The sequence below is a fragment of the Festucalex cinctus genome, chromosome 2 (assembly GCF_051991245.1).
Source record: "Festucalex cinctus isolate MCC-2025b chromosome 2, RoL_Fcin_1.0, whole genome shotgun sequence".
Taxonomy (NCBI): domain Eukaryota; kingdom Metazoa; phylum Chordata; class Actinopteri; order Syngnathiformes; family Syngnathidae; genus Festucalex; species Festucalex cinctus.
This window is the reverse complement of record NC_135412.1, coordinates 2997079-3010000: the sequence shown is the minus strand read 5'-3', so window position 1 is coordinate 3010000 and position 12922 is coordinate 2997079. Positions and strand designations below refer to the sequence as shown.

The window sequence follows — 12922 nt, the reverse complement described above, 5'->3', positions numbered from 1 at the left end:
AGTGGAACTCAACACAACTTTTTTTTTTTTTTTTTTTTTTTTTTTCACAGATGTGCTGCTTCTAATATTGTGACATTACGACGACGATATATTGTGGCAGCTTTAAGATCACGATATGACGATATTGCCATTATCGTTACATCCCTAGATTGTAGCATCATAAGGTAAATGTACGTTATCTTTCCTTCACATATGTACATATCTTGGTAAATAGAGCATTTTATGATCCATCTGCACAACAGCGCCGCTGCGTAGATAAGACTTCTTTTGGATCGTTAATCGCTCTTAACTCATTCACTGCCATTGACGGAAAAAGACGTCAGATTTTTGCTAGGCTGGCAGTGAATGTGTTAAATGAGACTCCGTGCGGCACAAAGAGTACAGTACCTTCATAATTACACTTTTAGAAAGTGATTATTCTCCCTTTTGAACACTTGCTGAGGTGCATGCGGGCAGCTGTCCAGGACATTGGTCAGAGGAGGGAGGGGGTAGCGGTGGGGGGATTTACTGTGAAAGAAGTCCATTCTGCAGCGGCAGTGCGCTGATGATGGAGTGGACAGCAGTTAGCCTGCCTCAATGAGTCCTCTAACGTCCGCTGCGGGCCCGCTTTGAGAGGACGTAAGCGCCTGCTGTCGACTTTCCCCTCCCTCCTTCCTTCCATGCTTCCCTCCTTGCTGCAGGTTTTATGAGCTCCCTTGGGCTCTCATCCATCTCTGTCACGCGCAGGCCCTATTATTGGGGCTGCTCGCGAACCGGTCAGGCTGCAGATGGGATGGGCCTGCAGGACATATATGCTTTCCTACAGCCCGGACAAAGAGCTGCGATTCAGTCCACAAACATGCTCGGTCAATGGGGGTGTCTCGATCGGGACTTGACGAGTGTGAGAAGCGGTTCTGCTGCGTCTTGACCATGACGGGTGTCGGAGCCCAAAGCTTAAGGAATTAGTGTCCAAACTACGGCCCGGGGGCCATTTGCGGCCCGCCGTCCATTTTTCAGTGGCCCGCGACATATGCTAAAAATGGCATTTGACTCAGTTCAAATAAAATAAACCAAACAAAAATGTTTGGAGATGGTCAAAGTAAGAAGGGAGGGTATCGAAAAACAGGTGCCATTAAAAGGTTATTTTAGTTAACTAAAACTAATGAAATAACTAAAATTCAAAAAACAATATTGTTCCCGAAATAAAATAAAAGCGAAAATGCTTTAAAAAAAATTAAAACTAACTGAAACTACATTTTATGTTTACAAAACTAACTAAAACTAACTATAATTATAGCAAACATGTCCTTTGTTTTAGTCGTTGGTAATTAATTTAATGCATGAGCCTTTGGGGATGATTTCAAATGTGATTTTTAGTAGATTTATTTTGATATAAACCGGAATAATGACGTTTGAAAGTATGTCACACAGAAGTGACGTCATCTAGCAGCAGCCAATAGAAGATGACGTTGCGCCCATGGAATTTTTTAAATATTGCGCACAAGTAATACACTTTTTATTTTTTTAACTAATACTAATACCGACACTAACAAACTAAACTAAAACTAAGCATTTTTTTAAAGAACTAAACTAATAAAAACTAACAGAACCACCCTGAAAACTAATAAAAACGAACAAAAATGAAAAATTCCAAAACTATAATAACCTTACTGCCATATTACAAATAAATTGGCTTATATAGTGTAGCATTTTTCTAAATATGCAAAACCACAAATAAATTCTTTGCACAATTTTTCGGACTAAACACAATTTCTCTTCATAACATGATGTGGCCCTTGCGTCCTTCCGATTTTCTGGATGTGGCCCTCAAATGAAAAAGTTTGGACACCCCTGGCTTAAGGGAAGCACTTGAACTGCTTTTGGCCATTGGGAATTTAAGGCAGTGGATTTGAATATGAAGGACGTGATAATCCCACAGCCATCTGCTCTGCCGGTCTCATCTGACTGAATAAATAATGCGCGTAATCTGACAACTCACGCATACACAGAGAGGTTTTGAAAAACAGAGTAAAGCGGGAGGCCAAAGTTTAGCAGTGAGTGGAATCTCCGGCTGCAGATATCGAGATTTGATTTAGACGGCAATAAGAAGTCTGGCTCCACAATCACAGACAGCCATGAATAATGAATCATCATGAAAAACAGTAAGGCCAGCGATGGCAGAGGCATTTTTTTTTTTTTTTATTATGTACCTCTCTCTCTCTCTCTCTCTCTCTCTCTCTGCCTCTCGCTCGCTGACTCTTCTCCACCTCAGGCGGATTCGTGACAGTTCAATAATGCCAAGTTATGTGTGGAATGTCAAACTCGCACCTCAGCATGAGGTAGCACGAGTTTTCATGAAGTGCTTGTCGTGATAACGCAAGTCCGCGCACACAGTATGCAGTTAGATTGGTTCTAAAAACATCATTTTGTACGGCGTACGCTTGTGCTTCCCTCTTCCGCTGTGCTGTGAAAAAACACTTGCGGTGAGGTACATTGATTATGAAACAAATACTTTCCAGTTAAGGCAACGTGATTCGGCCAAAATAACAGACATTCTAGTGATGGGACTTTTGGCTCTTTCAGGGGAGCCGTTCATTCTGGAGCCGTTCACGTAAAAGAGCCGTTCAAAAGACTGGCTCTTTTATGTTTTTTTGTTTTTTTTGTTTTTTTTTTAAAATGGCATGTTTTACTCTAAAATCGAATACTGGGACTCGTAATACATCACAATTCTTTAAGTGTTTAAGTGGCTGGTAGATTGTTTTTGGTGTTTTGTGGCGTGTATGAATTTGATGTTTATTCTATTTATTTATCTTTGTATTTATTTATTTATTTATTTATTTTATTTATTTATTTATTTATTTATTTATTCGCCTACTTCTTATTAAAAAACAATTGTACGCTCACTTCAAAATGTTTGGTCTTGATTTTGTTTCTATATTCTTTACTGCACTACCGATTTCTGTTTCACGTACAGCACTTTGTATACAGCAATGCCTGTTTTTAAAGCGCTTTATAAATAAAGTTGAGTTCAGCTTAAAAAGCTTAAGATGCTGTAACCATCAAATAATATATTAAAAAAAAAAAATCCTAACTTGCGCCATTGCGCACGCGCAGTGAGAAGTTAATTCAGTTTTGTTTTTGTTTTTTGTTTTTTCGCATTTGCTCCGAGCTCAAAACGGCGCTTCCTCCGCAAGTGGGGAGAAAAGGAGGGAAGGAGGGGGGGGCGAAAAAAAAATAAAAAATAAAAAAGAATGGCTCCCCACGAACAGCTCATCGTTCACAATGATGAGCCGTTCAAAAGATTCGGTTCGTTCGTGAACGTCACATCACTAAGACGTTCCACTTTTCCAATGTTCCATGGGAGACGGTGCTGATGAATAGCATATTATGCCGAGCTTCCAACGCCCCCCCCCAAAAAAAAAAATCTGTCTCTACACCACTGTCCACCAACACACACACACCTCTTTCCCTCCCCTCACTCTGTTCAGCCGGCCAGTGATGGGGTGCAGGTTGTAGAGAGGAGGCATTCAGAGCAACATGCTCTGGAAGATAACAATAGCTCCTTTGGGAGACCTGTAGATGCTGGCAATGCACAGGAAATAGTAATGGGAACTCTTGGGTGCACCAATACACGCTGGGGAAAATTGCACAGCGCATATGCAGCCTGCAGATTTGCTTTCCAACTAAACGTCCATCACACTACCTACAGAATCCTGTCCTTCTCAGATAAAAGTGAGGAGAGTGTTAGGAAAGCGCAGGACAGCAATGCTGCAAAAGGCCAAAATAAATCATCTACACAGCAAATCTGTCCGTGTTAAATTTCCAATGTTTGATTAAAGGCCGAGTCTGCGGGTTTGACTCTGGAAAAGGCACTTTTTAAATACAGGATTTAAACAAACAAACTACTTCTCAATTTACAGATCAGGGCTTGTCTTCATTTCTGGTGGTGATTTTGTCCTATGATATCCGAAGATATGATCTTTTGGAATTGTCACTGTTATTTTTATAGAAAAGGGAAATATTGTTGAACACAATGATAACAACTACATTCTTTTATGTTAGGTTTACTAAAGATGCACTGGAACCCAGAGCATGCCCAGTCCCTCAGCCAGTGGCCTGAGCAACACCTGGACGTCTCCTCCACCACCTCCTCCCCGGCACACAAGTCGGAATTCTACTCTGGCCGCGGCCGCACCTCCAACAACTACTCATGGGCCAACGACGACATCTCCGCCCTCACGGCTTCCAACCTGCTGAAGCGCTACGCCGAGAAGTACTCCGGCGGACTAAACTCGGCGTACGAGCGGCCGCTTGCTGCGGGCGCCTACCCGGAGCCGAGTGCCTTCGGGGGCCTCAGTGGCCAGAAGACCGAACTGGAGCCCTGGCCGACGCACAGCACCGATGGCTCCTATTCCCACGTGCCCTCTGGAGGCCATGACCACCTGTCCACTTCCAAGACTGTGGCCACGAGCGCAGGCCCTGTTGGGATTAACAGTGTGTCAGTGGTGAACAGCAACCTCTCAGACTCCGGCTACAGCGGCGGCAGCTCATGCAGCGGCTCCAATGACTACCCCTCCAGCTACAACGGCACCTATCTCTCATCTGGATACTGTCCCCAGGCCGGTGCGGCACTTCCTCCTGCCTCCCTTCATACGCTTCAATCCACCACCGCTGTGGTACCCAGTTATAGCCCTACCACGCCTGTCTACAGCTACCCCCCCAGCACATACCCTCCCCAGAACAGCCTTGCCCCTAGCTATAGCCACTCTTCTGCAACATACTTGCCATCAGGTCTGCCAGCACCCACTCCGGTTCCCCCCAGGCCTTCGGTGGTGGGAGGCAGCTACAGTTACCAGAGCACCAACATTAACAAATCAGAGTCCAACGGGCCGTTGAAAAGAAAAGCATTTGAGATGGCTGTCGAAGGGAATGAAGTTGGGGACAGCACTTGTTATAATAAGAAATACAGCTATGACCTACAGAAAGCCGGAGGGAACTCACCATACAGCGTGAGTGACAAAGCAGAGTGCCGCGGAAACAGCTTCAGCAGTTCAGCAGGCAGCACGGATCCACAAAACTTTAAGCCAAGTAAGCCCTCCTCACAGCCACGAGTATCTCCTCAGTATGGGCCAGCCGGGGAGTACAGTCCCCCTGCTGGCATGACAGGAGATAACGCAGCGGAGGAGGAGACCTTCACCCAGCAGCAACAGCGCTCTAAGGCCCACAAGCGCTCTCCAGTGAAGAGTACGGACCCCCGTGTGTTGGACCTTATTGATGAGGAGATTTTGGACTGCAGCCCAGCCCTAAGCTGGGGCGAGTTGGTTGGCCTCACCCATGTCAAGGCTGCCTTGGAAGAGGATCTGTTGTGGCCTGTGCTGAGGCCCAGTCAAGTGATGGAAGCACCAAGAACCATCTTGCTGTTTGGCCCCCGCGGAGGGGGTAAAACCACCTTGACCCATTCTCTGGCTTCACAAATCGGAGCTTCCCTCTACCGACTGAGCGGCGCCTTGTTGGCTTTAAAAGGGAAGGCCGAGGCGGAGCACATCCTGAGGTCTGTGTTGCAGGTGGCGGCTGCACGGCAACCATCGGTGGTGATGCTCAACCAAGTGGAAAACATGGAGGAGGAGGGCCTGAGACAGACGCTGCGCACCTTCTTGGAGAAGGCCCAGATGAGCACGGGTTTGGTGATTGTCGTGTGCACGACCGGCAGGCCGGATCTGCTGCAAGACGCGCTCCACCGTAGCTTCGCCAAACGCTACCACGTCGGCCTGCCTGATCCGGGCGCTCGGCGGGATGTGCTGTTGCAAGCGCTTTCGCCTCGGGGCTACAGTCTGAGCGAACGGGAGCTGAGCGCGGTGTTGCAGCGTACGGAAGGCTACTCGGTGTGGGAACTGCTGCAGCTCAGTCAGCAGGCTCTCTCGTCAGCATCAGGCCCCGCTGGAACAATGCATGGCAAAGCTCCAGCCTTCACAGACTTTGAGAATGCCTTCTGCAAGGTGCGCCCACATAGCACCACAAAAGAGCCGGACGCTCGTATAGAGTGGAACAAGATGTGTTGCCGCTGAGGAGTCAGACAGTCACTGGACTATGACCTGCTATTTGAATGTTTGTTTATTGTTTTGTTTTTTTCTTGTTGCAAATCACGCAGCCAAAACAGCCAACCGAGCTCCCAAGTACGAGAAAGTTGAAAACACATTCACTTTACCGGCATTGGTTGGCATTGAAGATCCACAATACAGTCAAACTTCGGTTTTCGAACATAATCCGATCCAGAAGGCTGTTCTAAAAGCGATTTGTTCGAAATCCAAAACAAGTTTTCCCATTATAATTAATGTAAATAATTTTAATCCGTTCCAAGTAAAAAAAAACAAAAAACTGCACTGTATACTGTTTACCATAAATAGAAAAGGGTAAAAATAGACACTGTTTTATTTAGATATCCTATCTAAAATGATGAAAAAAAAAACTAAATGCAAACATTTCTTTTTTTAAATTCAATAGTTCTGCGCACTGCTTTCCTCTTTTCTTCACCGGCTTTACCACTTGCACTTGCTTTCTTTGGACCCGTGATTCGGCGCTAATACACGATGCAAAACTAAAAAAAAGATTTGCGTCAATAATAATGAACAGGTCTGCTCTGAATGAACTTTGAACACGAATGTGCTATGGAGGAAGCATCCTGGGCATTCGAGTTAGCGAGTTCTGAGTCGTAAAATTCTCATATTTTCTGACTGAAAACCGATTCGGTTGAGAACAGAAGCATTCGAAAACCGAGGTTTGACTGTATTTCCTTTTTTTCACCCCCCCCCCCCCCAAAGAAAAGACACGTGAACTGACCTTGATGAGCGTCTAATGGGAAAAATCACATAGCTATTTGGTTGCTCCCAGAGATCCTGTTTAGCCTGGGTCCAAGACAAAATCAATGATTTGTTGCTAAGTCCAAGGTAATGGATAATCAGGGTTTAGAAAATCCCCCCCCATTTTTCTGCTTCTCTCAGGATCCGATTTATCGCCAGTCAACTTCCATTGCACACATACAAGCTTGTGTTCATCTTTGCTTTGGGATCAACCACATTCTTTGACCAAAAACACAACAAGCCAAATGTTCTATTGTTCTAATCAAATTTGCTAGCTAGCTACTCACCAAATACTCAACAGTTACACCACCCATTCGAAAGTACTACACACCGGTCTCCACTGACTTCACCTACACACTCGTGCTTTAAATGTGATCAAATATTTGATTTTATTCCCACTGGACCGCCGTCCTTAAATTTCACGTCCGCCACAACGAACGGTGAGCACATTCCTCCATGAACTGCCGCGGTCCCACCTGCACACCACGTCTGCGTCTGTTTTGTTTCGATGTCGTCTTGTTTGAAATGCTCAGGAAGAATGTCTTTTACCTCAGAAATAAGAAACAAAGAATGTATGTCAATCTTTGGGGTCTCAGTGGTGAGAAGCGAGGACAAAGCCTCTTAAAAGACCACTGCAGCATCCTCGAGAGAAACTTGAATATGGTACAAGAGTCACATTGAATGTAATTCAGGTATTTCAAAGGATATTTGATGCCATAAATCCATTTATTACTATATATAAATATATTATTCTTTTCTTTAATGCTTCTGTACTTTTATTGTAGTTGATGGTGGGATGATGATTGTCTTCAAGAAATACGCATTTAGGATAAAAAAAAAAAATGTTCACTTTTGTTGCACAAACTGCTTTTTGTTCAAGTTTACAATGAAAAATGACATCATTTAGCTTTCAGAAAAGTCCAAAATCAGTGTGTTTCCAGTGTGTGGATGTTTATTAAGGTGAATCTAACATATATGCATGATGTCGTCACACTTGATCCGCAGTTGTATTTGCGCTTAGAGCGACCCGTTATCTATCTGACTCTCAATTTTCGAAAACATTTGTCTTCATTTTTTTTTTTTTTTTTTTTTGTGGGCGAACCAGTTGACTGTGGCAGAATCACATTCACATCTTGGGAAAATGTTGAGTCTTCTGTTAATCAAAGATGATTTTTTTTTTTTGGGCAAGAGAAGTGGAGTACGTCATAGACTTTTTGCTAGTCGGTCACATAGCACATATAAACAGTCACATTCACACCTGCAGACGATTCACAAGTTGTAACCTAAGAAGACTTTTACTGAGAGAAGAGGGGGACATACTGTAGTGTACTACAAAAGTAGTGTACAAAAGTCTTGGGACACACCACCTAATCAATTGTTGTTATCAATCATAATCAGCAGTCAATAATAAGCTGGACTAGACAACCCCCGCACTCTTCTATTTAAAAATTGTGGTTCTTTTCAGTAGGGCTGCACAATATATCGAAAAAATATCGATATCGCGATATTGGCATATCGCAATGACATGCGATAAGTTAGCTATGGAATTTTATGCTTTTATCTGAATTTGTCAGACTGTCAGGTTGACCTGTTTGACATTTATTAAACGTAACAAAAAAGGAGAGAAGACACTCATTTCAAAGCTCGTGAGGAGAGAGGAGAGGAACTGACTGATACAATTCACTACTGCACTCTCTGAAAAAACAATCCCCTCCTCACCCTCTCCTTTTATTTGGTTTCCACGCCCCTAGTTCCATGGGTGTTCCAAGCCTAATCATGCAAAATGCAAAACATAGTTGGAACACAGTGTTCGAAAATGTGCACCACCATCCAATAGTCGAACATTATCGAGAGGTAATTACAATTAATTAAGAATACATTGAGTTGGATTTAAAAAAAAATGTAATTCTTTCATTAGATAAAAAAAAAAAGGCATTTCTTTAGGTACATGTTAAATATCGCAATAATGTCGATATCGCTATATTCAGCAACTATATCATGTTTTTCCAATATCGTGCAGCCCTACTTTTCAGTGACATAAGGCGTGCTCAGATGAGCTTTCCTCCATTTTCACGTCTATACATTTGTCCATAATTCATTTTCTCCTGATGAGAATGATGTAATCCCTCTCTACCCTCCCTCCCACTATCATTTTTTTTTTCCTGTCCCCATCCAATCAACTCTTCTACGATGCACACAGGCTACGTGGTGTCATACACACACGTGGACAAAATTGTTTGTTCCCCCTCTGTTAAGTAAAGAAAGAAAATAATAATAAACAAAAAATATAAAACATGACATGAAAATTAACTGATGAAAATGAGAGTTTGAATATGAATTGTGGTTCAACAGAATTATGTATAAAAAAATAACTCATGACATGAAACATCCATCCATCCATTTTCTTGACCGCTTATTCCTCACAAGGGTCGCAGGGGGTGCTGGAGCCTATCTCAGCTGGCTTTGGACACCCTGGACTGGTTGCTAGCCAATCGCAGGGCACAATCATCCACACTCACAAGCGCACCTCGGGACAATTCGGAGCGCCCAATTAACCTGCCATGCATGTCCATGGAATGTGGGAGGAGACCGGAGTACCCGGAGAAAACCCACGCGGACACGGGGAGAACATGCAGACTTGAAACATGATAAAAATGACGGTACCCTTACATTTTCTTTCACAATCTTTTGAGGCAATCAAACGAGTTCTGTAACTGTCAATGAGACGTGATTTTGGCCCACTCTTTATGAGCAAAATGTTGCTTTTGTGTCAGGTCTGAAGGGCGCTCTATCGAATTTTCAGCATCTTCTACAGATGTCCAATAGGATTTAGATCAGAAGTGCCCCTTGTCCTTTCCTCAAGAGCTCCTACCCAATGATCGGCTCATCAGCAAACTTTGCAGACAATCCGGATCATGAATCAGCTGTGTTGAAGTAGGGAAACATGGAAAACAGGCTGGATGGGGCTCTCGAGGGCCGGACATGGGCACCTCAAAATTTGCATCAAGGCTGATAAAAGGTTAATTCTTAATAGTCCAACCTTTTATGCTGGGTGTTTTTAATTGTTTGGGACATTATCCTGTTGCAAGACCCGTGACCTGAGACTAAGACGAAGGACATAAAGACGAAGGACTAAAGCCCAATTCGCACTGACTGCGGAACGGACACGGTGCGTTTTACGTACGGCGGCCGTATGGACTGCAATTCACACCGCATGCGTTGCGTGTCCGGAAATCTGCTCCCGACAGACCACGAGATCACGTGGGGTTCACGCTAGCTAGTGAGTTCAGTAGTTCACCCAATAACAACCGTGTATATCGAGTCCTATTTGTAAACAATAGCCACGCTGGCCTGTTGTCACATCGATATGCTTTTTGGACATTATTTCTGGGTCTTCTAACATGACTGTTCTACCATGAGTAAGTACGTTTTGTGTTTAAATAGCGTCATTTTGTCGTGTTTCATTTATTCTGAGCTCATTTTTTGTCTTAAATATCCGACTGTTAGTCATGCTATGCAGCTAGCTAGCTTCCCTCCGCAAAAAAACGAGTTCGCAAACGGTTTTATTTTGAAATATACCGGATTTACCTTCATGCGAGATGCTCCATTTCCTGAAAATCCGCACGCGGCGTCCGGAAGAAATAGAACGCTCGCGGAAACCTTCCTCATCGCCGCAGTCGTTCCGCACCCGGGCCGTACGGAAAACGCACCGCGTCCGTTCCGCAGTCAGTGTGAATTGGGCTTAAGACTAAGGACATAAAGCTCATACGTCTTGTCAGTTTTGACTCATCTGTCCAACGGACATTCTCCCAGTTGTTGTGCGGCTTGCAACCATGCCTATGGTTTATTTTCAAGAGTGGCGTCTTCCTTGGTTTTCCCCCCATTTCGTTTGTTTTTTTACCCCATTAAAAGATGGGTACCAACAATTTTGTCCATGTGTATCTTCTCTCCCAATTTGTAGCATACATTTTTCCTGCTGTGATTGATGTTTCGGCCAGGCCAACGCGTCACATCTGCATAGTCGCGAGTGACCACTGGACAACAAAGTCAAATTTGTGATTCCGTATGATTGTGAAATGTTCACCATCAGTCCTAACAAAAGTAGTTTGTCCAACAAAAACCTGTTTTAACTTTTTACACTTTGTTCAAATTTGTAAAGTTGTTCTTGTATAATTTCTGTAACAATTTCTACCTCATTTTTTTTGCGGCATATTGTACATGAAAGTATTTATTTCATGTCTTTTGTTGATGTTGCTGTTTTTTGGACTTGATAATGTTCTTGAACTGTAATAGTCTACCTCAGAAAAAGACTGTATTTTAAAGAGAATAATATCACACAAATATTAAACAGAATTTGTCAATATTGCACACCACCTAATGCTTTGCTTATTTTTGTGACGCTGCAATTGTGACGTTGTGTTATGTTGCGATCACTCATATCTATGTGCTTTAGTTGTCATCTTTTTAAATGAACAGCCTTGGAAAATGAATGTCGCAAACGTTTTAAGCAGATCGACAGTAAAATATTTACTGTACGAATCGATGTACATACACCAAAATCTCGAAGCAGTGATGATCGGGTCCTCATATCACACTTTTCATGGCCAATCCTCCAAAAGGTTATTGAATGTCGATGCTGTGCTGTGTCCACATCAAATTAAATTAAAGCTAATTTAGCGTCACTCATCTGTCTTGAATACCTGTGTGGAACTCATTTGGGTTAATTTCCCAATGAATCTCAATTTGATCCTCACCTCCAGTGTGTGCGATCAGCACTGACTTACCCCTGACAGCGTTCTGTGACACGAGTTCTGGTCCGGTGTTGGACGAGAGGAAAATAGTCCAGCAAGTTGACCGGGGTCATCAAAATAAAGCGTTGTTTTTTTTTTTTTTCTAAAAACAATTTGTGTTCAAAAGAGTGATACATTAGCATCACAATACTTCTTTCTGAAAAAAAGTCCGACGCCATTACCGCCGGGCACTATTTTTCTGTTCGTTCGTTCGTATCACTGCGCGGCGTCTCGCATTTTCTATTTGGACGACGCATCCGTCGGCCTCCGTGCAATGGCAAGCTACCACAGAACACATCGAGCTGTACAGGAAGACCGACGCAGTTTCAAAATAAATTTCCGGTTACTTTTCAGAATAAAACGTCATAATGCTTCATTCAAGTTAGTGCTGATCGCACACACCGGAAGTGAGGATGAAATAGAGATTCATGTAAAAAAATCCAAACTAACCCTTTAAAGTCAACTGTAATTTTGACTTGGTGTTTAATTTGACCTATGCCAAACTTTGTTTTGTCAACATAATTTGCTTGTGTGAACCCAATTTTTTAGATTTCCAGAGCAATATCAAGTTCTGTCATCAGCATTTATAACTTTTAAAATTTTTTTACAGACACAGCAGATATATATCATTAATATACAGTATAATTTAGGACCAAGTAGAGACCCTTGGGGGACCCTGTGAGTTACTGTATCTTCAAGTGATTGATTTTATATACCGGTAGTTAAACGGTAACTTTTTATCCATTTATATGACAAAAACCCTTATACCATATACAGTATATCCAGTTTTTCTATTGATATATTATGAGCTACACTGTCAAAAGCTTTTTTTTTCTTTTAAATGAAAGTCCAGTAGAAGAACGGCAGATTCACAACATTAAAAAAAATAAATAAAAAATACGGAAGCTCCATTACTGCCAGTTGGTCACTTTTTAACTCGTGACTGCCACCCTCTGGTCTAAAGCATAACTGCAACCTGTGTGTCAAACTCGTGCATGGTGTGCGTGCGAGTACGTGCGCTCAAATAAATTTCATATTTTTAAGTTTTCTTCGAGTCTGAGCTGTTAATATCATTTTCCATTTTCGTTTCGAAAACGAGCTGATAAATTAATGTTACAAAAATGTAATTAATATAGTCAGAAGATCGTATTTTTCAAAATCAAATTAACATAAAAATGTGACCTAAATGAGAAAAATGCATGCCATTTTTTGATTCCGCGCTGCAAAATGATCCGAATTAAGTTTTTAAAAAAAACTTAGCCAACTTATGTATTATTTTATGTTATTTTATTTTGT

At 42.5% G+C, this 12922-nt stretch overlaps 1 protein-coding gene across 4 annotated transcripts in view; it reads left to right on the top strand.

Moving 5' to 3' along the window:
- Positions 1-8819, top strand: part of fignl2 (fidgetin like 2) — a 55594-nt gene extending 46775 nt beyond the window's left edge. For all 4 annotated transcript variants that reach the window (XM_077512186.1, XM_077512187.1, XM_077512188.1 and 1 more), the window contains exon 3: positions 4042-8819. In XM_077512186.1, coding sequence (XP_077368312.1) covers positions 4042-6044 — 2003 coding nt within the window. In that variant the 3' untranslated portion in view covers positions 6045-8819. The remainder of the gene's footprint in view (positions 1-4041) is intronic.
- Positions 8820-12922: the final 4103 nt, after the last annotated feature.